General features: G+C 45.7%; 1 protein-coding gene across 4 annotated transcripts; it reads right to left on the bottom strand.

The window, feature by feature from the left end:
* Positions 1-248: 248 nt before the first annotated feature.
* Positions 249-20,122, bottom strand: LOC142030197 (broad substrate specificity ATP-binding cassette transporter ABCG2-like). 4 transcript variants are annotated; one of them, XM_075025969.1, is made up of 17 exons: positions 19,796-20,122; positions 18,306-18,391; positions 17,060-17,343; positions 16,430-16,489; positions 15,038-15,152; positions 12,701-12,853; positions 11,768-11,925; positions 10,496-10,647; positions 9,149-9,265; positions 8,030-8,295; positions 7,386-7,468; positions 6,914-7,003; positions 5,468-5,592; positions 4,947-5,101; positions 3,435-3,524; positions 2,078-2,190; positions 249-1,149 (listed from the first exon to the last, which is right to left on the bottom strand). In XM_075025969.1, exons 3-17 carry the CDS (start codon positions 17,341-17,343, stop codon positions 1,002-1,004), a joined length of 2,109 nt encoding a protein of 702 aa, XP_074882070.1. In that variant the 5' UTR covers positions 18,306-18,391; positions 19,796-20,122; the 3' UTR covers positions 249-1,001. The 4 variants fall into 4 exon arrangements, with proteins under 4 accessions (XP_074882070.1, XP_074882068.1, XP_074882071.1 ...); XM_075025967.1 differs by lacking the exon at positions 18,306-18,391; XM_075025970.1 differs by lacking the exons at positions 8,030-8,295; positions 19,796-20,122 and having other exon boundaries at positions 7,386-7,470; positions 18,306-19,533.
* Between the last annotated feature and the right edge of the window lie 3,859 nt (positions 20,123-23,981).

The raw sequence follows: 23,981 nt of genomic DNA, 5'->3' as shown, positions 1-23,981 counted from the left end.
GCCATCCTTGCATTCGAGGATGTTTTCCTTTGGCTTAGCTGGTCTACTTGGATCTGAGGGTCTTAATGCAGCTTAAAAGCAGCTCTGCTTTTGCTGATGATGTGGTGAGGAGACAACTGCTGGCACGCTACAGTCTGTCCTGTAGTTGCCACAACACTGTCTACAGGAGTTTTTTCAGATGATAGTATAAGGACCACTATGTATAAATGGTGCAGATAAGCATTAAGTCTGTTAAAGAGATCTGCCATTGCTAAGTATACAAATTTTTATTAAAAAAAAAGAAAAAAGGGAATTTCCTCCCCTCCTCTTAAGCAGTAAATGTATTTTTTGCTGGGGGGGGGCAGGGTTTGGAGGGGTGGTTTGTTTGGGGTTTTTTTACAGTACAACAGTATATATTTCTCACTATTCTTAGACGAGATGTCTTACACCACTACTGTTTAGTTTTTAATCAAGCAAAAGTTGTTTCTGCAAGTAGCTTCCATTGAGAAGTATAACTGTTCTTGCTTGGCAAGGAGCATTCATTCCCTGTACTGACTTCAAACTCAAATGCATCTCCAACACACTGTGAATGGTCTCTGGCTCTCCTCACATGTGACTAACAAGGGGCAACATGTCAATGCATAAATGCCATCATCACCTTACACCACTTGTGATTTAGAAGCTCACATATTCAAATGAAGGTGTTTCCCTTTGAACATTTCCTGTGTAAGTTGGCCACAGAAGAATAATGCTTTACAATATACAGTTTGATATGTACCTAAGGAATTATGAGAACTATATTCTCTTACAAAAAAACACTTACGCAATGTACATTAATGCATTTCTTCTTAAAAACCAAAATCGTACAGTTGTGTGGAGATCATGCTCCAGAAACAAGGGGACAGGGTTCCCATCTGAAGTCCAGTAAAGTCAGTTGAAATCTTTTGGCAATCTCCAGTACGCCCTAACAAGCTTTGCAGTTTTAAGATTAGAGAAGCTGCAAAGCAAGGCACTGCAGTAGTCTATGTGAACTTTCTCATAAAACGGAGTTTCGCATAGGCAATGATAAGGAAGATAACAGTCATGCAGAAGAGAGCCACTATATTTTCCCACATTGCCCAGTTGGTAGGTGCGATTCCTTGGCTGCACAGGTATGCTTCGCCAGAACACCTGCAGAAAAGCATGGGGAAGAAGTTGGTATTACTATGTGGTGCAAGTCTTCAGGTAGTTACTTTTATTCCTGTTCCACAAAGATTCTTCAACCCTCAACTCTGCAAAACAGGTGACAGAAATAGAGTAACTTCATAAGCTATCACTAAAAAAAGCTTAAGGGACAAATCTAGATCTCTGGTTCTCATCATTTTTCGGTACAATCCTAAGTGTTGTTTATAGATAGCTGGCAATTTATGAGTAAACCTCAGAACCACATTGAACTGTGGTAAGTACAAAAGCATTAGTTTCATGCAGCAATCATTGGAGGTCTGTAGCAGGGTTTGGGATCCAAAAGCTGTGGAAACAGTGCTCTAGCACCATTCTCTGCAATAACCTCAGTTTGCCAGCCCTCCAGCATGTGTCATGAAATACTTACGTTGCTACAACCTAAGTTGTACAATACTCTTAAAATGGTCAAGAGTATTTCAAATGGGGCAGTAGCACGGGGAGATAGATACCTTGGCTTGCTGCTGTATCTGCAGGGAGGTTAATATTTAGAACTCTGCTCTGAGGGGCAGGCATGTTTCTGATCACAGGTCTACTGCTAACCAACAACTTTGTAGCTGTCCACACATTTCATTTCCATTGCTAAATGGCCCTGGGTTTGTTTAAGAAAACTGATAAGCCAGGGCTAGGCTATCAAAGACAAAAGTCAATTTAGCTCATCTGCCTATTTTTAGGAGTAAAGTTTCATCCCTACTTCACTCTTCTGTAATTGTGAAGTTTTATTACATACTCCTAAAATACATTATTTTGGGACATATTATTGAGACTGGCCTGTGAGTGGTTATTCTGTGAATAATATAAAAATTTGAAACAGTCAGACTTCTCTCTAAGCAAGCCATCACAAATCAGGCCCAAGAAGCACCATGAGTTAGAGACTTACATTTCTCCTGAAATATCAGGAGGACAACTGTCTACATCTCCCACAGATGCTGTAACATTTGGATTCTTCTCACCACAGAAATAGAGATCTCTGAACTCATTCACTTGAAGAGCCTAGGGAAAGAGGCAGACATCAGATTTTTACAGTTAGTGATTTGAGGTGCTAAAACTGAAACATCTCGAAGGAATTTGATTATTAGAAGACACATAACACCATTGGAACTGTAAGTTTATGATCCTTTTTATTTTGAAGCTTTTAATCACTGCCTTTCTGAGGAACTGCTCCAAGTTCTATGTGCAGAATGGTTTGGTGTCTGAGTCTTTGGCTTCAAAGTTACATTTCAGTGATTGAGCCACGGGCTTCTGTCTTGCCAGCTACAAGTTCCTGTTCATCCATTTTCATCTGGGTCAATCTACTGACCCAGAAAACCATGTGGCTGCATGCATACACCCCAGCACCAGCACTGAAGCAGATGGCAAAGTCAGCCAAGGCAAGAGGGGAAGGGTTCCCCTGCACTGGCAACCTGGGCTAACCGCAGTCTCAGGGGACGCTTCCGTGTTCAGCAACACTGATAAAAGTATCTCGGTGATATCCAAACAGGGGAAGTCTCACACATCTCCCCCCCTCTCTGATCCTACCTCTCTCTTCCACTGGTGGTCAACATGGTCCTGCCCACACGACCCTGCTCTGGCATTCATTTAACTCATTTTTACTCAGAGATAGAAAACTATTCATCCCAGATAGGCTTGGCCAGAATGAAGACAGGAGATGGAAGCACAACCTGTGCTTCCCACCTGTGACCAGTGGGTGACCTCCTACGTCTAATTACAGTGTTTCGAGCAGCTGCACCCTTAGCTTTCTGGTACCCTAGCTCCTTATTATTCAGAAATGGCAGTAAGTCATATTTCACTTCAGAGGAAGCCACACCAAAGACTGAGACACTCAGGATTATGGTAAATCCTTTAACCAGTTGGACAGTCATTAACCTCAGACTGGCCCCCCAAACAGCAGTCTCTGGAGAGGCCATACAACATTTGACTTTATTCTAAACCATAGGGATCACTATTCAGGCTAGGAATTAGTGCCTCACTGGACAGCTCACTCTGCTGCTGTCCAGGTGGCACTAATTTTATGGCACAAAGGATTTGTTCAATCTCTGAAAATTCCATCTCTTACACAGAGATTAACTTTGGCATGCTTTTAGGGGCTGGCTGGTTTGTTCTTCTTTTACCATGTTCATACAAGGAAAATAAATAAATCTGACTTTCAAGAGAACTTAATTTATACTCAAAACCTCTCCAGGAAGCAGCAATGTGGCTACATTACTCACAGGAGACTGATGCTAATTTCTACTCACAGTAAGGCCGTATCGGGGGATGCTGAAGTACTTGAGCCAGTTCAGCCAGCCCATTACAGAAGGGAGGTTTACTAAGAGGCCTGAAAAGATCTGAAACAGAACAGAAGAGACTAATGAGTCACAAACTCCCTTTACTGCAAACAATGCCATTCCTGCACAGATACTGCAATTGCCCAGCAGAGGTGCACTGGGATAGAGGCACCTCCTACTGCTGTTAAGCCTGGGCCTACAGGCATAGGGTTCAAACCCTGCAGCAGTCCCAGCCAACTGGCCCAACAGCACACCCAAGTACTCCAGCTGAACTGCTTGCAAAGAGGTCAGAAAGGTTTTCTACATCCACACATGAGCTAAGAAGCATGCATGCTAACAACTTCTTACTCTGGAGGAGTGTGTCCTATGGTAGAGCTAGCCAGAGGCTAAAGAAGGATGACTGGGAGATGAGGAAGTCAAGAAACAAGAAGGAAACCATGGGGAACCTTAAGGGCTGTTACTGTTTCAGCTTTCTGCTCCACCTACATCTTTTATCTGTGCTCTCTCCTGCCTGGAACAAGGCTTGCTTTTTTACTTCTTAGCGCAATTGGACTTCATAGCTAAACGTGGCACTTCAGGCTGTGCTTCATCACAACTGTTTCGGGTGCTTATCCTGCTGTCTTTCAGGATGTGCATGCCATTCCTTATATACTGTGACTTAACTCAATGTACATCACCTGCCCTTCACTACGCATGGATACTTCTCACCCCCAGCAAGCATTTGAAGCGATACACTATCACTTAACTTACTGCAAAAGCAGGTTAAGTTGCAAATTGAAGAACAAGTGGTGAGCTGTGAGCTTAGAATATGTACACAGACAGCTACCAGGAACCACCTGACAGGAGGTACTTTTTATGCTAAGGTAACTTGATAGGCCTCACAGTCAAGAAGTTTCATCACTAACATTATCTCCTTGAAAAAGAATTCACATCCCTTATCTATGAGTAGTCAAAATTCCTTTCTCTCTCACTTGTTCTCTTCCTTAGAAGTCCTTGAAGAAGATTATTGAAGCAATTTCTGGAACCCATGGGCAATACTGAATGCTGCTAATCCCACTGGGCAACAAAAATTAATGCAATAAAGTCAATTGATCTAAAGCTTGTTTCAAGACTTTTTCCTTTTAAGTGATCTAGTTGATCACTTAGATTTCTAATACTGGAATTACAAGATGTTTTTTAAATCAATTTTTGTAAGGATGATTTAAAAAAAACCCAAACACTTTTTTGGGGCACACTCTTTCAAAGCTCTGGTGGCATCACACCTACTGAATTGCAACTGAGCAATGATTTGACCCTTAGATTACAAGCCGGCAGAAGTACATCTTTGACTACACTGACAATAAAATCACAGGCATGGGGCTGACATGCTACTGGACTGTGGATTCTCAGCCTGCTTAGGGCTGGCTCAACCCAGTCCTTTCAGCCTGTCTCAGCTGCTTCCTCAGCTCCACTAAAGGAGCACACACACCCTTGTATACTTACAAGCATCAGGACAAAACAAATAGTGATGAGCAGATTGGCCACAGCCACCATATCCATCCCAGCACTGATAGCCAGAGACATGGCCGTGGCAGTGTAGGACACCAATACCAGGGTCAGCATGAAGAAGAAGAACTGGCCTGCAACAGCTTGGTATCCTGTCAAAAAACAGAAAGGAAAGAGTCCGGTAAACAACCGCATTATGAATCCCATAATAGGTACCCTTGGACTCCTATACAAGACAGGGAAAGCAGGAAGAAAGACCAAGTCTGGAGTTGGCAGGAACTATGCATGCTCCAAAGGCCCAAAGAGCATTACCGAAAGATGTGGTCAAGCAGGTCCCTGTCTTAGATTGCTGGTGTCTCTGCCCCTGCCCCAGAGTCCTCTGAAGTTATGATGCCAAGCTTTTAAATCAATTGAAGGTTCAACTAGTTTTGTGTTATAGATACAGGAATTAAACTGACTAAGTCAGAAACCAAATGTGTTGGAAGATGACAGGTTCAACGAAAGCATCAATTCTTTACCAATCATCCAGTAACTGATGCATGAGAATATGATGGCTGGAGCAGTTCTCATGGGCAGCAGATCTCCTATCATCAAGGCCAGGAAGTAGGCAGACACACGGTAATATCCACTGGTGTACTGATGGCTGCGAGGACAGGAAGGAGGGGAGTTGTACAGGTTTAGAGGTTATCTAGAAAGCAGGCTCAGCATGCGTGTCTGATTTATCCTGATTCAGTTTCCTGCTCTCTCTACCACTGACTCCTTCTCTATATGCAAGTTGCTTATTGTCTCTGTGCTATCACTTCCCACTCTGTAAAGCAAGGGCTGATCTATCTCACAGGCCCTGCAGTCATACTGGGAGCCCTCCAAGGAAAGTGAATGAAAGGCTATGTGACTGCTAAGTAGCATATTGGAAAAAGCTCCTAAATCTCTTTTCAAAGAGAATGACCCTTAATACAAGAACATGGGAAAGTGTTAGACTGCTGTTAACTGGAGGAACACTTCATCCACAGCTAACTCATACAGCTGCTTCCAGGGGAGAAGGAATGATACCCAACAATGACCTTTAGGACATCAACTCACCTCTAGTTCACAGGGCATTTAAATGTCAATATGATTATTTTGCTGCTTAATGGAGCTCATGAAAAGATGCTTTAATAGGGAGGTGCCAAAATCCCCATTGACACAGCTGGTAAGCTAAGCTGGTAAGCAGAGCAGACTGGCAAGAAATGTCAGTGTGGGTGAGATTCACTCCTGAGCAGCTGTTAAAGGCAATACTAAGCTGCTGTGAGCAACCTGTGGGTGGACGTGTGCATTCCAGGCAAAAATCTCCAATTTCCTCTTTACTGCATAGGATCTGTCTCTTGCCCTTTCATCCCATGAGCTGAAGGCTATTCCAAACTATTTTTTCAACATACATGTATATATAAATGTATGTATGTTATATCTACACACTTTCCCATAGATATACAAACACAGATATATATAGACAGAGAGATGCGCTTGATTATTAGGGAGCTCTTGTAAGCCAGCCAGCAGCCATCTTCATGCGCATCCCTTGTGAAGCTTTTCTAAGAACTCTCCCATCATCTTTGCATAGACTTACCACTTCAGGACCACTGCAAGACAGTGTCTCAACCCTGTCAGCAAGAGGGCAGGCAGGGTTCACAGTTTGCAGGATTCACAGGCAGACTTCAAGAACAACTATTACCAAAAGTGGGTAGGAAAAGCACTTCTCAATAAACTGTGACACAGTGAGCAAGTAAAGGCATTTTATTTCTCGCCTCCTTCCTCCACCTCTTAGCATTTCAGCTCCCTGCTCAACAGACCAATTTAGCATTACTGATGCAATCTGATGTTGCAAGGGAGCAATCAAATCTTAGGTTGAAATAATTTTGTTTAGCCTGTAAGATACTCTCCCTGCCTCAATCCAGGGTATGAGACAGTCTAAGTGCCTCACTACTTACACAAATAGTTTCTTGTCTCTGATGAACAGCTCGATTGCAGAGACACTGGAAAAACACTGGTTTGTGGTGACAAAAAACAAGGATCCAACCCTAGAAGGCAAAACAGAACAGACAAAAAGTGAGGAAACAGCCTAGATCAACACTGGCAGCCTCAGACATCATCACGCCATCAAGTCATTGCTTTTCTGTCTCTGTCCACAGAATCGAGATATTTAATTGTGCTGCTGTAGATCTTATCTGTAAAACCAGGTTTATTCCTTTATCTTCCCTTTCACATCTCCTTTGTATATATGTGCGAGCCCAACAGAACTGCAGTCCCCTTAGGACCTCCGGCAATACCATGCTGCAGTGCATTGAGGCTTGTGAACCCAGCCCTCCTTTGTGGTCCAAGTGGATCCCAAGGCCTTCCCTGTGGCTGAAACCTGTCTTCTACAGATAGAAAAATAAGAAAAGCTGTGGCTTTCCAACCTACCGATTCTGAATGCCACTTCGATCCAATTTTACGCCGAAAAAGATAGCACCCACAACCAAGGCTAGAATTATGGTCACTGCAATCTAGAAGTGGAAAGAAGAAAGGGAATAAAAGGAGTCCTTCAGATAAGTAAATAAGGACAAACTTATTATTAAGGCATATGCAGGGTTTAAGATTCACACCTGCCTAAAACTTTGCTGTTGTTAGTCAATGTATACCTATGACACACACAATTAAAAGCCTTATGGCAAATTTTCCAAGTTTATCTTCTTCACTTTTCTCCTTCCTCTGATCTTCTTTGGCTGGGAAGGGTTAGTAGAACCACACTTAAAGGATAACATAGCTTAAAATTTCAAGTGAGGCACAAAATTAACATCACCCTAGAAACTCCGCATGTGAACCAGAGAACAGAGCATTTCCCCCCACTCCCCAATCTTCAGTGCAGTGTCCTTGTGCTACACTACAATGGAGATTTTTTTCAAAAGCAACAAAGGCAGCTGGGCATCTCACTCCACTTAAGTGGCAGTGGCACAGTACTTTTCTGTTTCCCTAGCTGCCTTTGAAAACAAAAGTCTGTCCTACAAACTGCAGATTGTGGGACTGAGCGCAGAGGGAGTCTGAGACTTTTAGCAGTTGTTACCTACTTGTGCAACAGAGGCCTGTGGGTTCCTGATGAGGTTTTTCAGGGAACGCTTGGACACCCAGTACAGCTGGGTGAGGAATCCATTTGCATAGGTAATCTCATGCCCCTGCTTGGATACAATCTGCTTGCTTCCCTGTCCAAGCTCCACTTTCCCCAGTGCTTCCTTTGTGCTCTGATACAGGCTGGAGTTGAGATATTTCTGGTGCAGCACATCTACCACACTGCCATCCACATTATCTTCTGCCACTCCATTTTCATTGCTTACCTCTGAGTAAGAAAGACAAGATATGGCTTGTGATTCCCCATGAACCCTGCCTTCAGACATGGCCCATCAACATGCTCAGCCACTTTGGAGGGTGAATGAAAAAAGCAGAAATGCCCAAGAGAATTTGAATTGTTCAAGCCTTAGCTCTGAGCTTAAGAGGCTAGCTTTAGTGAGAGGGTTTCCCTCCAGTTTTAATCCAACCTAGCTAATCTGCCTGTTCTTTGTGGCATAAAAAAGGCCATATTCTTAGAATAAGGCACCAGAAAACCTTTGTTTCACTGAATTTTGGGGATATCAATATTTACTCTGATCCGTTTCCCCATCCCCAAAAAGCTCCATTACAAAAACTGTTCCCTTATAATCCTTCAGTCATGGATATGCTACCACATCCCCAAACAAATATTTCCCAACATCTCACTCACTACATTGTTAGAGAGTTTGTTCTCTATTCTAGTTCCAGTCTTTCTAACTGCCCTGTAAATCCATTAGCCCTTAGCCTATCTATCCTCTCTACTCTGCAGCAGCCTCTTATGTGACTAAAAACTTCTGCCTTCTGTCAGCTGTCTCTTGAGACTAAGCAATTCTAGTTTTTCAGTCTTACCAACACGTTTTGTAAATTACTGATATCTATCACTGTGCTCCTATACTACTGAAGGAAGAAAAAAAAAATCCCTTTTAAAAGTTTTCTGAGGTCTTTAAAGAAGCCCAAAGCAAAGCATATCTATTAGTAGGAAAGATAAAAAGATAATGAAGTGCCCTTAGACTGGCAGAAATCTGGAGAATAAAAGCTTGCTGTCACCACAAACAACTTCTCTTCTACACCAGCCAACAGTGGATTTCTCCTTCACAATTTACCTTTTCCTGTGTCCACAGGTCTGTGATCTTCCTTGCTTGCTGCCACAGCAGTTGAATCACCATTTATGATATCAAGGAAGAAGTCAGCTGGATTGTTGAAGGGTTCACATTCATATCCTTAAAAAAAAAAACAAAAAACAAAACCAAACCCACACACATGCAACATGTTTGTATTGCACAGAGCACAGCTTGGAAGGTCAGGTCTAATACTATATCACTCTTCCACAACCCTGTTACAAGAAAACTTCACTGCTTTCCATAAGCATTAGTTTACAGCAGTAAAATGGGCAGGATTTAGGAGATGGTGAATCTGAGGTATCTATGGTTCTATCTATGGTACAGAGCTTCAAAGTTGCTTATTCTCCACTGATTTCAGATGAGGAGAAATCTGTAAATTGCTTCTACACAGCTCAGCATGGACAACCCTTGCCTTCTTCCCAGTGCTGTTCAACCACATCCCACTCTGAAAGACACACAGTTCCTCAGTAGATCTTGCTGGATGTCTGCTCTACAGCCTCAGATGCTTGCTCTAGAAGCTCAACTCTTGCTTGTGTTTCCTTGGTCACAAGGAAGAGAAATGGCTGTCCAAGAGTGGCTTCTTATAATATGGTTCTAGCTATGGGATGAGGAGAAAAACAAAAAAAGCAAGTATTCTTATTTTATAGCATTCCTGTGAGAAAGGAAGTGAGGCGGGATACTAAGAGGAGGAGTAGATGTACTGAGATTGGTTAAAGCATCTCCCGTAAAGCCAGGGGAAGCTTACAATCCAATGTGTCCATGGCTGCATCTAGACTAGATTGGAAATCCACTCCACATTCTTTGTCCATTATAGTCAGAAACCCTCACCCTGCTTACTTGGAGAGGTGGCAGCTACCCAACAGTGCAATTATTAACCCATCTTAAGACACATCATGATTTTGTCCTCTCAGTCTCCCGCCTGCATTGAGACTAGAGTAGATCCCTGGATCAGCCCCTACAGATTGCTGACAATCTGCAGGCTGTGGTTCAAAACCCACTGGGTCTGCCACCTAGGCCCAGTAGAACTACAAGCCTCATCTTGCCTGTTGTGCATCATGCTTCTAAATTCCAAGCAATTCTGGGGTCTTGTCCTGATGCAAGGCAAAACAAAGGCAGGAGAGCCATGGTCTGTGTTGCCTGAAAAATTTCATTTTCATAATTTGGGGTTTTTTCCTGTTCTACCATAACACTGTTCAGACTGCATGTGTACAACCCCTAGTATCCTAGTGATAAAACAGCACAGGACCATTATCCAGTGCTAGGGTAAGAATCTACCCACAGATTAAACTCATTAGCCAGTTGCCTTTGCTTTTGGCACAGAAGACTTACCAATAGAACTAAAGTACTCCAGGGCCTGCTTTGCAGGACCATGGTACAGCACCTTTCCCAAAGCTAGTAATGTCAGACTGTCAAACAGCTTGAATATGGAATAGCGGGGCTGATGGATGGAAAATATGATGGTTCGCCCTCTTCTTGAGAGCCTGAAATAGAAACAAAACATCTCTCAAATATACCACACTTTGCATTTCAGAAAGGTCATGTTAACCCAAGCAAAGAATAAGTATCCAAATCCAAGACAAATACTTGTCAGCTTCTCAGGATCTCAACCCGGAAAAGCTGTAGCTCCCCCTTCTCTGTCACTGTGTCAGATGCTGCCTGCAAGACCTTCAAGACAGCATCCATCATTACAAGACACCATCATTGCAGTCCAAGTAGACAAAGTATGATGTTGTCTGTAGCTAGCGAAGTTTGAGGCCACATCTGTGTACAAACCCTCCTTACATGTTTTCTATACCAGGCTTCAACTTGACTAACTGGAACAGTCCTACTGCACTCAATGGCAGTACCAGGCTTTACACAGCAGGCTGTGGAAGTCTAGCCAGCTGAGATTTCTTTTAGCTCTTTTGCTGAAGATTTACTCTCTAGGAAAGTCAAAACTACTTTTCCTTCAGGTTTGTCAGATGCTTTTTCAACTGCTTTAGCACTGATGCCCAACAAGTATCCTTGCCGATCAAAGACCTCTATCCACAAAGAGCAGAGCAAACTGTCCCTCCAAGCAAAACCAGACAACATGCTACAAACCCAGGAGGAGGGTTAGGAACTTATTCTCATTAAATAAGCCTCGTTTGGCCCTCTTTGTACCAGAAGACAGTTCATCTCCAAAACACAGGAGACGAAGGTAAACACTGAGGGTAAACACTGATGGCAAATCTGCAGGTGAAGCCCAATCTGAGTTCAAGGCTGTTGCCAGAGTGGAGGAAGAGACTTTGTAATAGACTCAGCTGGAAGGCCAAGAAATTATGATTACAAGGCCTGACCTCCCAGTCCACCCCTCTCTGTGGCAAAGGGAAGCTGTCCAAGCTACATCTGCTTTTTGGGCTCCAATCCAATCCTTGCTGTGGAAAGATTCCCATTAACTTCAAAAGGCTTTGGACAAGACCCAAATAAATAATTTACTACCACTTCTGAGTCTATTTGTCTAGCTTTTTTTTTTTTCTTTTTAAAAAGAGCACTGTAGCTACTCAGTTATAACAGCATTCCTTTTTTTACTAATGAGCTGACAACAAAATTGCAGCAAAGCCCTGAAGAACTGACTCTTACTTCTTCAAGAGGGTGAGGACTGCATTGGCTGTGCTGGCATCAAGGCCAGTTGTTGGCTCATCCAGAAAAAGGACTGGTGGCTCTGTGATGAGCTCCATCCCAATGTTGGTTCTCTTCCGTTCCCCTCCAGACACTCCTCGGATCAATTCGGTTCCTACCTACAAGCAGAAGAAATCAGGTACTTGCAACAAGACCTAGTCAGTGTGTGGTCTGGAGGTCAGAGCTCTCCACACCCAGCAGCCCTTTTCATTTTCAGAGTCCCATTAGTGAACTCTAGGGCCAGCAGCAGATGATGGATCTGACTCAGTGTGAGGGACTGTGTAGCAGTAAGCAGAGCCTGATTTTCAGAGGTACCAGGCACCTTATGACTTCAGGGAACAAGGATGACACTGACAAGGAAAAGCCAGAATGAGGCCACAGCAGTCAGAGGTGGCATTGGTGTTCAGGGATGCCTTTTGTTTGTAGCTCACCTGCTGCTCAAGTGAGAGTGGGCTAAGTAAAGTAAAAGTAAAGGAAGAGTAAAAATGCTGCTGGGAGGAACAAGCTCTGCACAGAATTTCTCCATCATAGCCCAGCTTTGATGCTTACACCTTACAGCTTTCAGCACTGTAAAAACAATTTCCCTGTCTTGTCCCACAAAGCCGGGAAATGACTGAGCAGCTTTCCAAGGAGCAATGACTAGGTGACTTTTTCCCCTCTGAACTTATACAACATGCTGGACATGGCCCAAAATCTTCCCCTTTTAGTAGCAAATACACATACCTCTTTCCAAGCTACCTCCTGAGCTGGAGACTGATTTCTTGTGTGCAATACGGTTTAGTCAGGTTCCTGCTTAGCTTAGTGTAGCTGCACTACATACGCCATACTGCCCAGTCAAGTAGTTCAGTTTGCAGAGGTAGTATGATTTCTGAGAAAGGTATTCTCACTGCTCACCTTAGCATCAGCCACTTTGGTTAATCCCAGCTCACTGATTATCTGGGTGACTCGCTCTTCCTTCTCTTTAACACTGATGGAGCTGGGGAGTCGCAGGGCAGCAGAGAAGTGCAGATTCTCCCTCACCGTCATTGTGCCCATGACAACGTCATCCTGAAAACAGTACAAATGGACAGTTGGACAGCCTCCTTCTCAGCTACCCAACTGGGCACCAGAGTCCCTGTAGTGGCAGTTGCTGGACAAGGTGTTTGTAGGCTACAGTGGAAACTGGACTGAGGGACAACCCCTGCTTCAAAACTTACATGACGTGAAATTCAAGGTCATTCAGTTGCAGTCAAGAGGAGAATGCAGCTCTGCAGGTTCCCAGCTTACACCAAGCACCACCTCAGTCTGCTTTCAGGCTCAGGAATTCAAGTGCAGAGAGTACCATTTTGTACTGCACATGCATTTTCCTTACCAGCCAAAGGGAGGCAGAGCAGGAGAGCTGGCAGCTGGTTTTGTAAAGAGTTAAACTTCTGTCAGTCCAGCTGAAGCCAAAGAACATTGCTAGTGCTCAGTGTTCAAGGTAGAGACGCTCAGGGCTACACCTTTAGAAAAGCTTCAAGAGTCATATGCATTTTGAGTAAGAATCAAATCTATCCAGTTGACAAACATCTGGGGAGCCCACACCAACCTGTAACAACCACGAGCCAAACAGAGTTGACGTCAGGTCCAACCAGAGCTCCTTGCCTCTCCATCACCCCTGCTTTGATATTGGAGCCAATTCTGCATCCCACCATATGATGGGAGAAGGGCTGCAACACTGGGCAGCTGCTGAGAAACATGCCTGTTAATCAGGCACTTTTCAAACCTAGGGCCGTTTTGGAAGACACAGCCCCTAAGCTGCAGGGCAGCAGGTTCTTGCCTGCTTTGGGACTCCTTCCACATCAGATGTAGTTGATCAGCAGCACAAAGGATGTGCCAGCCAACCACGTTTGGCACTGGAGTTAAGAGGAAGATTGAACATGCTGCTGTGCTAGAAGTATGTGACAGATTACTCAGGGTGTAGTGTTATGATAAACTGGCCTTGCTGCCAAAGCTGGTTTAGGGATTTCCTACCATCACTTCCCTCCCCACACACCCTCAGTCTCTCACCCTAGCCTCCCATTTCCCATCCTCAGACCCACCAGTACAACTGTTAAGTCAACACACTGGAAATTAAACTGAATTTAAGCTACCTTAATACCAAATGTAACAAACTGTGGCATGACACCCTCACTTGAAGGCATGAGTGGAGAGACCACCAGCAGTTTTATAGGGATAACACATGACTTAGCATGTCTATATGCTCACCTGCATAAAACTGACCCTGTAAGTATGTATGTATTTATGTATTTAGGCTTTAAGTGTTGTTTGTAGTCTTTGGGCCACCTTTATTGATCTAGGGAGTACTGCATAGGGGTGGGAGGGGAGAGAGACCATTTAATGTCTCACCTAGTTGCCTATCATTTTAAGGTTAAGTTTGGTTGCTTTGGGCATTTGACAGACAAATGCCTCAAACTGGGACCACTTGCAAGAAACTTCCTGGCCATTCCTGAAACACTGAGGATTTGGGGATGTTTGACCTGCAGGATCAAGACTCAGCATCAGACTCGTCACATGCATCCTTGCAGAGCCCCCCAGCTGGCAGCTTTCAGGAAAGCTGCCTATTTCACATCTGCCTGCAGTCAGAAGCCTGGATGGTTTCCAGATTTGGCTTCTCGTATGGCTGCCAAGAATCCCCTTCTCCTCAGCTCCCCCAGGGCTTTGAGGGTCTATTATTGGTCCAGGCCTCCACCCACTTCCGCAGATTCATCTGTCTTTTCCTGTCTCCAAGTGCAACGAAGCTCTGTCCCAGCCAGCCAGAATCAGAGGAAGAACAGCAGGGATCTATTTACTTCCTAGAATTATTGCCTGATAGCTTAAAGGTACTTCTGCCAGCCAGAACTGCTTCTGAGTTTTACAACAAGGGATTTTGGGTGTTGTGGGGTTTTTTCCTCACCTTTTTATTTTTTTTAAACCCTTGCTAGTACTTCAGGGCAGAGCCCAAAGAACAAGCCACAGTAGTCCAGTGGTTTGGGCATCCATGTGGCTTTGGGAAGACAAACACCTTCCTGCTTGACTTGGTTAGAGTAACGATTTGATCCTCTTGTCAAAGGATTTGTCAGAAAAATACTGAATACTGTAACATCTGAGTTATCAAATTAGACTCTGTAGAGATCATTGAAAATTAACTAACCTAGTAGTTCATGCTTTGCTCATCTCACGCGGTTCTCCCTCCCAAGGGCTCCCAGGACTTCACTGAATGCAGTTACTCACCTGCACAACGTATCCTGAGATGCACTTGAAGTTTGGAGGTTGTGGGATGCCATCTATAAGCACTTCTCCAGACAGGCCTGCTGGGTCCTTTCTGGCAGCCAGCACATCTAGGAGACTTCAGACAAACACCAGGCATTAGATTTTGCCATTACAGCTGCTTTTACCTTTGACTGGATAAGTACCACCAGTAAGGACTGCACTCACAGCCTGCTCATGACATGCTGCAAACCAAAGAGCACAGAAGGGGCTTCCTCTACTCTGGGGGCTTTAGCTCTTTGTACAGAAAGTCTGGTGTAGATACAGGATTTTCCAGCACAAGGTGTGCCACGGCATTATGGTAGTACACAGACCCTCACAATTCACAGCAGTCAACCCCTTACAGACATAAACTCAGTCTCTGTATTAACAGCTAACCTCAAATGCACAGAGACAAAAGCACCCTGCCGAGTAGCTGCAGTCTGCTCTCCAGCCAGAACTTTGATCTCAAGGAAATTAATCCAAATGGGTATAAACAAGACTAGAGTTAAGATTAATTCTATAAAGTCATTTTGTTTTAACATATCACTGGATTCTCCTTACTGCCAATGCAGAGGCCAGCCTGTCTGCTAGCTAAGTAAACACCGCCCTGATCAAGTGCTGCTCTTGAAAACATCCTGATTAGCCAGCAGTCTCCTTAGAGAGGAAGATCAAGGGTCATCACAAAGACACACCTGTGTGAATCCTCGCCATATTTGCCAGTCTCTGACATTCTCAAAGGCAGAGAGTGACAAAGAGCTCTCTTACCATGGTTATACAGGAGAGAAAACAGCATCAGAACTGGCTGGAGATCGTCTGCATGGTATTTCTCTGTGCTTTCATCCAAAGAACCCAAGCACATGTGCACCCCCACCACCAGGCCACAGCCAAGCTGAGGATCCAGAGCATCCTACAGACTCACATTACACCGTATTTCTGTCAGTTGTCAGAGAGGGGTTTGGCCTAGCATCTTCAAGGAAGTCTTGCTGCAGTGACTTCACAGGGGATGGTATCTCTCCTTCCCCAAGGGAGCTTGCACACACACACCCCCGACTCCATTACAGGTCTAGGACAGAGCCTACAACTAAGCTCCAGTCACGCCAGTTGAGCCTGGTATCTTAACTCAGGCCACCACCAAAAATGACTGCAGTAATATGGACCACCAATTGGAGCAGATGAGGGGTGTGACACCGCTGCAGGGCAAGAACTCCAGCAAAGCCAATAGAGGGACATGAGGTCAAAACACATCACCAGATTTCTCACAGGCATGCAAAGGTCTGAGCCTGCAGATCCCTCACATCTCCCCCAACCCTCAGAACCCCAAATCCTCTTTGAACAGCTGACTGTCCATTTGAAGGAGCAAAAGAAATTACTCACGAAGATTTACCGCTCCCTGTTGGCCCCAGGATAGCATTCAAGCCTGGCTTCATAATGCCACTGGAAGAAGGAAAGAGTTATTTCCAAATGGAGGACTGTTCACATGCAGCTCATAGTAGAGGTAAGGTGTGAACAAAATGCTGTTGAAAGGAAAACTTAGAGATTATTAAAAACTTCTCCTTAAATCTGAAATCAATAAGCATTTTTCCCTTCTTGTCCCAGACTGCCAGTCAGAACAGAACCAGAGCTGGACATAAAAAGCAATCTACAAAAGACAGAAATTGTCTTCCCTGCTGAGCTGGGTCTTGAAAAGAAGAAACAACTCCTCTCTGCTGTTCATTTCCTCCAACTGCAGCTCGAACCATAGTTAAGGGAACCCTCAGATCTTCTGGCAGAAGAGTTCACTCAAGTTTGGTCCTAATTTGCTCAGATCAATAACTGAAACTGCTCCAGCTATATCCCAGCTATTATTCCTAAAATCAAATTAGAAAGTGTTCACAGGAACTGCAGACTGACAGGAGGGTAGTCATTTCTTTACCAGCACAGCTGGATCTGGAAGGTGACATTGAGGTCACTGATTCACAGCAGCAGATTAATTCCTACCCTCTGGTATTTTATTTAAGAACTTACTAAACATTATGAAGGATCTTCTTTTCCACAGTTTTCCGTTTACATAGGAATCCACTGGACTGCTTAACGGAGTACTGGATATTATGGAAACTCACAACAGAGCCCCGAGGGGATCGGAGGGACTCTCGTGTTGGAAAAGAACGTTGGAAATTGCCTGCTCCTTCCTCTTCTCCAACAGAAATAATGCTGTGATCAAATGTGTCTGCCATCATGTCCTTGTTACATAGGTCAAGCTCCACTGCATGGAGTTTTTTGAGGTCACTGTTGTTTTGAGCAGTTCCCATCTGTTGAGACAAAGAACACAAAAACATGCAGGGAAAGGAGACGTGAGCAAAGATTTCTGCAGAAAGCATCTTGGAAAAGCAACTTCATGCACACCATACCAATCCTTACAGGTGCCAAGTTTCCAAAAGGATGGACATCCTCACTGGAAGACATCCAGTAGTCCCCAAAGGCACGGAAACCCACAGATTTGGAACAATAGACATAGCCTTTAAGAATAAGACATGTATGTTCTTGGAGTGATGCTAGCTCAAAGAGCATCTAATGAAGTAAAAAACAAGCCCATCTGTGATGGTCACGGTCTTGCTCAACACAGTGGGGACTAGAAATGCAAGCTGCTACCACTTAAGCTAAAGAGACTCAAGCTCCCATCCTTCAGGCGTAACATGTTTACCCACACACACACCCCCACAAAGCCAGCAGAGAAAACCTATTAATGAATCTGTACGAAGAACCACAGGAAGAAAAATGGTTGTGCTTATGAAAATGAATGCCAGTCACATGCACCTTGTTTGCTGGCACAAGTTTGTTTCAGAGGTACCGACATGATTAAAGTAACAACTACACGTGTTGCTTATGTTTCAGTCACACCAGTGGCAAGATACTTCACAACTACAAATAGGAAGAGAAACTTGGATTTGCCTGCAGGCACCATTTACCCTGAAGAACAGTAGGATTCCCCCCTCCCACAGGGAGAAATCGGGGACATGACACAGGAAGGAAAAATATGGTACACACTGATACATTAAGGAAAATTAAATATGATGTCTGTTTGTAATAACAAAGTTATAAAGCATTCTGGTTTAAGCAGATAAGATGCCTCTGTAACTTAGGATGGGAGCACCTGAAAGTGAGGACATGTGAACAGCAAAGGGAAGGAACTGTTCTTCCTGTGCATGCATCAGAGCCTACATAGCAGGAAATATATCAATACAGGTGCAACCATTAATATTGATTCACTTACTAGTCACAGCAGCAGAGCTCTTTTGTCAAGGGACTCCTTCCCTTTCTGTTGCTGTAACTGATGGACACCAAGTTCGGATCTCTTCACTCATTTAAAAAGAAAGAAAACGTTTGAAGTTCTTGCCTTAATGTTGCATGTGAAGAACTTGGAAACTCTGCAGTCCCCAAGCTCTGCAGCCTGTGCAAGGCCTGGGTATAACTTGTACCCTGCCTTTTAGCCAGGTGACCTCACAGCCATAGACCTTCCTGTCCCCCTTCCAGGGAACTACAGCAAGGAAGAGAGGAATTAATACATGCCCCTTCCAGAAATTGAACACGACAGGTTAGACTAACACAAGTTAGCCTAATCATTTACTTCCCTTCTAGGTGCTGGCATGACGGTATTTGCTGGAAAGCTAAAAATTTACTGAGATGTTGCGGAAAGCCGAGGAGGTCACCAGGCTAACTAAGAGAGCAAAAAGAGAGAACTGTCCACAGAGACATCCTTTGCTGGTTACTTGAGTTTTGTGGAAAGGTAGATGTATCCCACTGATCGTCCTTTTCCCACCATCTGCCCTTCTTGCCTCCCAGGACTGAGAGGGAGTAGGACCAACAATACCCACCACTGCAGAAGTAGTGGATTTCTCAGGGAGAGAGATGGTCATCCTTTTAAGAAACTGGAACTACAAGAGCCAGATTTAAAGAAACAGGAATTGCCCTTTCCTCTCTGCCTCTTCCTATCACTTAAAGCTCAAGAAGTTGCCGTCGTTTTTTCCTGTATAAGTAAAATAAAAGTGGTGGGGAGAAGGAAGGGTTATTTAGCTTGGACACATCCTGAAGTCTAAGACTGGTAGCCCCCGGGGAATGCCTTGCTTATGGGAAACGAGGATTGGCTGGTTACATCAGCAAGAGAAGGTTTATATGCTCGAATTGTTGCGCAACAGATCAGGAGAAAAAAACAGTCCAGATAACAGTGACACCAGGGGCAAAGACCTGGTTAGACTTTTGAACGCTTGATTGTCTTGTATATCTCACAACTGTTACGGATAGGTTCTGTAGTTTATTACACCATAAACCCTTTTATACGGGTTTTCGCAAAGCTCCTGAGTAATGCTGGCAAGCTAAACCACTGCTGCAGGTATGTGCAAGGGCGACAGGAGGATGGGAAAAGCTTAGCAGAGGCTACAGGTAGGATCAGGCAGCGGCAGCACCTCGGCAGCAGCGGCCCTCCAGTCTCCCACCCTCGCCCCACGGGCCGGTTCCGCTCCTAAGCCGGAGCCGCGAACCGACCCGGCCGACCACACTCCGCTCTCCTCCCCAAACCCCCGCCTGCCAGCGGGGCAGCCCCGCGCCCCGGCCGAGCCGAGCCGAGCCGCGCCGCGCCAGGAGCGCTGCCCGCCGGAGGGCCGCACCGCACCGCACCGCACCGCACCGCACCGCACCGCACCGCACCGCACCGCACCGCACCGCACCGCACCGCACCGCACCGCACCGCACCGCACCGCACGTTACCTCCCGGCTAGCGCGGCCCTCGGAGCGGCGGCAGCGAGGCTCCGGCGGCGGCGCTGCCTTGGCGGCCTTTTATAACCGGGTGCGGGCGGCGGGTTACATAAACCGGCGGCGGGGAGTGCCCGGCGCTGTCACGCAAACCCCGCCGGGACGCGGGCAAAGGCAGCGGCAGCGATGGAGCCCCGCTCCGCCGGGCAGCGCGGCCCGGCCCCCGGCTGCGCGACCCCCGGGGCGGTGCCGCCGCCCAGCCGGGCCGCCCCCGGCTTGCGTGGGCCGCGCTGGGGCAGCCGGTTCCCCCGGCCGGCGGCGCTGGGTCCGGGGCGGCGGCGCGGCGGAGCCCCCGTGCGCCGGGGTGCCCAGGGCTGCCCCGCGCTCTTACGCCGCCCTCCCGGGGCGGGGAGAGGAGGAGGAGGAGGGGGAGGGGGAGGGGGCAAGCAGCTCTCTTCTCTCGTTGGAACCCGCCGAAGCGGGGAAGGGGCATCGGACACGAGGCGCCCAGTAAGTTGCCCGCGGCCCCTGCGCATCCCTGGCACGGAGGGGTGCAGCTGGCGGGGGGAGGCAGCACCCACTCTCTCTCCCGCCCTCCCACTTTCTGGAAAGGCCATCACACCCAGGGGATGGTTCCAGTTCATCTGGGTCAGCTGGGGCCAGAGGCAGTTCTGGGAACCAACAGTGACACTGCCACACTGATCTCACACCTTCAGAGGCAGTATGCTCCTCAGGTGTTTCCCTGCTGGGCCCACGGGGGTCACGGCAGCCCACTGGGGTTACCCGTCGTCCATCAGGCTGCCTCGCTGTGCTGCTATGTGTTCCCAGCTAGGAGAATGTGTGAAAGCAGGAAGATCGGATATCCTTTGGTTTGTTGTCAAGGCTTCTCCTCGGCCTCCCGTTCCCAAGGTCTATTGTCTTTATAAAGAAGCTCACTCTCCCCAGACTCCTTGGTGTTGTGAATGCAGGAAAAGCCTGCTCTTATGGTTTATAAATATGATTTATAGAAGAGCTGTCAAGTCACCATATTAATCACCTGCAGTTTGACTACCCTCTGCAGTTCTGCACAGCATTGTTTTTTTCTAACATCACCTCTTGCTAGATGAATTTAAGGCTCAGCTAAGCTGAAGCATACCTCTAGCTACCCAATCAATACCAATAATAAAAACTCCAAAGGTTCACCTATCCCTTTTCTGACACCTGCTTGCTTCCAGGCATGTTGATGCACTGGATGCTGTTGGTGCACTAGCCAGAAGCCACATCTCGTGTAGCTGCATTGCTCCAGAGGGCTGACAGGAGTCCAGAGCAGGTGGGATTATGGAGGTATCGAAATAGCCTTAGAGATCTGTCAGGAGAGCAAGTTTTGCCATAGGTACACCCAAAGATCAGGCTTGCTGAATAAGAATGTTATCTTCAGTCACTCTGTGGGTCAGAAGAGGACTTGAGTTCATGTTTCATTTGTGATTTAACTTCCTCTTTTGAGGAAAATCTGCCTACATTGAAGACTTTTGCCCTAGTGTTTCACCAAGCACACACATCTCTGTCTCCAAGCGATTTCAACCCTAAATACTCACTACCCCTCAATGTCCTGCAGTGACAATCCTCTCATTATGTGCCTGGGACAGCGACAAAAAAAGCCTGTGTGCTTGGGAGCAGAGGTGAGCATTTTCCAAGTCATGAACTTGCTGTTCCACACAGTGCCTGCACAGTGGTGCAGGAGAACAACTCGCTGAAGGAGCACAATTAAATGTTCAGGTTACTCTTGACAGTTAGTTTCAGTTGCTCAGCTGCTCCTCAGACAGAGGTGATGGACGCCTTCATGCTGGTAATTTTGGGAAACAGCACTGCTCCTCCCACGCTTCATGGAATGGAAAAACCACTTGTCTGCCCCCTGTGCCTGAGCACATCCCCATGGCGAAGTAATAGACAGAGACCCAAGATATGGCGAGGAATCAGATCTGCCAAATACAGCACTTGGCTGGAGACTCGGGCTTTCCTCTAGCCCATTCTTCAAGCAATAGCCTTCTGGCCTTCTTCAAGGGCCTTTTGATCCTCAGCCTGTTTCATCTCCCACTGGAGCTGGGAGTATTTTTCAACTGTATCACGCTACTGATCCAGTTGATCTAGCTCATACTGTTGCTGAGGAAGATTTCTGCCAGTACAGGGGTAGAAAACAGTGGCCAGGGGTGTGTTTTGTTAAGACAAAGACTCATAACAAGCCTGCGGAGAGCCTGATGTTATGCACTGTATGTTTCTCTCACTGCACCGCTCCGTAGATTGGTGGGTGCCAGTACTGCTTTCTGCTGCTCAGGCACAGAGAGGGGCATTTGCCTTGTAAACTGTCAGCCTCTACTTTCTTTACAGAAAGACAAAAAAGGTATTAGCCCAGTGTAAAGCTCTAGCAAGCACCAAGCTACAAAGCCCTGTTGCTTTTACTGAGTGACGTCAAACAATGCTACAGGCCTTGCCTTGATACACTGTGACAGCAAGGCAAGAGCAGTCTGGGCCCTGTTTTAGATCTCATGCAGGTTTTAGCACAGGTTTGGGGTCTTTGCTCTTGCTCCTTATCCCCTGCTGCCTTAAGCCTCTGATCTGGCTGCCACTACTGGGCAGGGGAGAAGGGACCTAGCAGAAAGTCAGGCTTTGAGGAGTCCTGCTGAAAAGCATCATTCTCATTTGCAGCTGATTTGAACATTGCTCCTTTTCTACGGGTTCAGTTCACACTAGACATGTACCGCATGTGCCCCAGCACACAGAGTGGATAAGAAGTTACTGAGGACTATGAGTTCCACTCTCTGCTGAAGGTCCTGGTCTCTTCTTCCCGTCTTCCTGCAGCCTGAACCACAGCATCACAAAACCAACTGTTTGAAGGGGGTGCTGAAGGTTCCTTCTAGTCCAAATTTCCACATGGGCCAAGACTTGCCACCACTTGATCAAGTCAGGCATGGCTTTGTCTAGCAGAATCGCCGGACACAAAATTTTTGGATCTGTTTCTTCACTGCTTTCTTTAGGATGTGCTTTCATTGCCCTGAGGATCCAGGGTGTTTTTTTAATCCTTCTAATGCTGGATTTTATAAAACTCATAAAATTTTTCAGGGAACTTGAGCCAGCAAGAGAGTACATGAGAAATATGTGCAGGAGGAACTGCATGCTGATGAGTACTATTGCCTTCTCTACCAAATGCAGCAAGAAGCAGATCCCAATGCTCTCTGTACAAAAGCAGCTGTGAGATCAGTGCAGAAGGCAGCAATATCAGACAGGGTGCATGAGTGAGATATATTTCCTAGCTCTTCTTTTCCAAAAGCTCCAGTAAACTATTCTAAAAGACACACCCTGTACAGATGTGGGCACATGTGCTGAATCTGCTGCATCTACAAATTCACCACCCTAGGCACAAAAAACCATCTCATCATGCTTTTTCCACCCTGATTGCTCACCATGTCAAAGCTACTGCTGACTGGCCTCCCTTACTTGGTTAAAGTGCTGCTTGCCTTGTGGAAGTTGACTTTTGCAAGACTTGCAGATTATGTAGAAGAAATCTGACTTTGTCAAGTTTTGTTAACCATTTAGTCCACTATCTGAATTCATAGGAGCACTAAATCCTTAAATGGTTAAAGACAAGAAAGGATTCAAGCAAATCTAAGAGTAAAGGAAACCAGTATTTAACTAGTGCACTACATTGAGATATGATGGACTTGACTGGCAGAAATCACGAATAGCTAAACTATAGGATCAACAGAACTACACACGGCTGTTATCTGCGTAAAACAAGTAATCAGACAAGGATATGATATGTGTACTTTAAAGCATCTAGTGCATCTAAACCACTGTTGCAGCTCTTCAGTAGGTAAAAAGCCAACATCATAAATGGGCTCAGATATTTACAGCTGCAACTTGCTGTTGTTAGTAATGTTACAGAGAACCTAGGACTACCATAAGATGTACAATAAAAATACAGAGAGACACTCCTTTCCCTCAAAGTCTAGATAGATGAAGAGAGGGAGATAACACAGGTAGAGGGAGCAGAAACGGTGAGGTCTGATGAGAAAGCTGGGAATAGAGACCTAGATCGGGGATACATCTTAGCCACACTGTATTGCACCTACTAGGGAGGTAAGCTTTGAGAGCCTGCTAAGAAAGGAAGGTCCCATGTCCTCTCTAACAAAGCAGATCTGGAGAGACAGCAGTCATGACTGCCCCA

This window comes from Buteo buteo, chromosome 4 (genome assembly GCF_964188355.1).
Source record: "Buteo buteo chromosome 4, bButBut1.hap1.1, whole genome shotgun sequence".
NCBI lineage: Eukaryota > Metazoa > Chordata > Aves > Accipitriformes > Accipitridae > Buteo > Buteo buteo.
The sequence above is the reverse complement of the archived record's forward strand: the minus strand, read 5'-3'. Positions and strand labels throughout refer to the sequence as shown.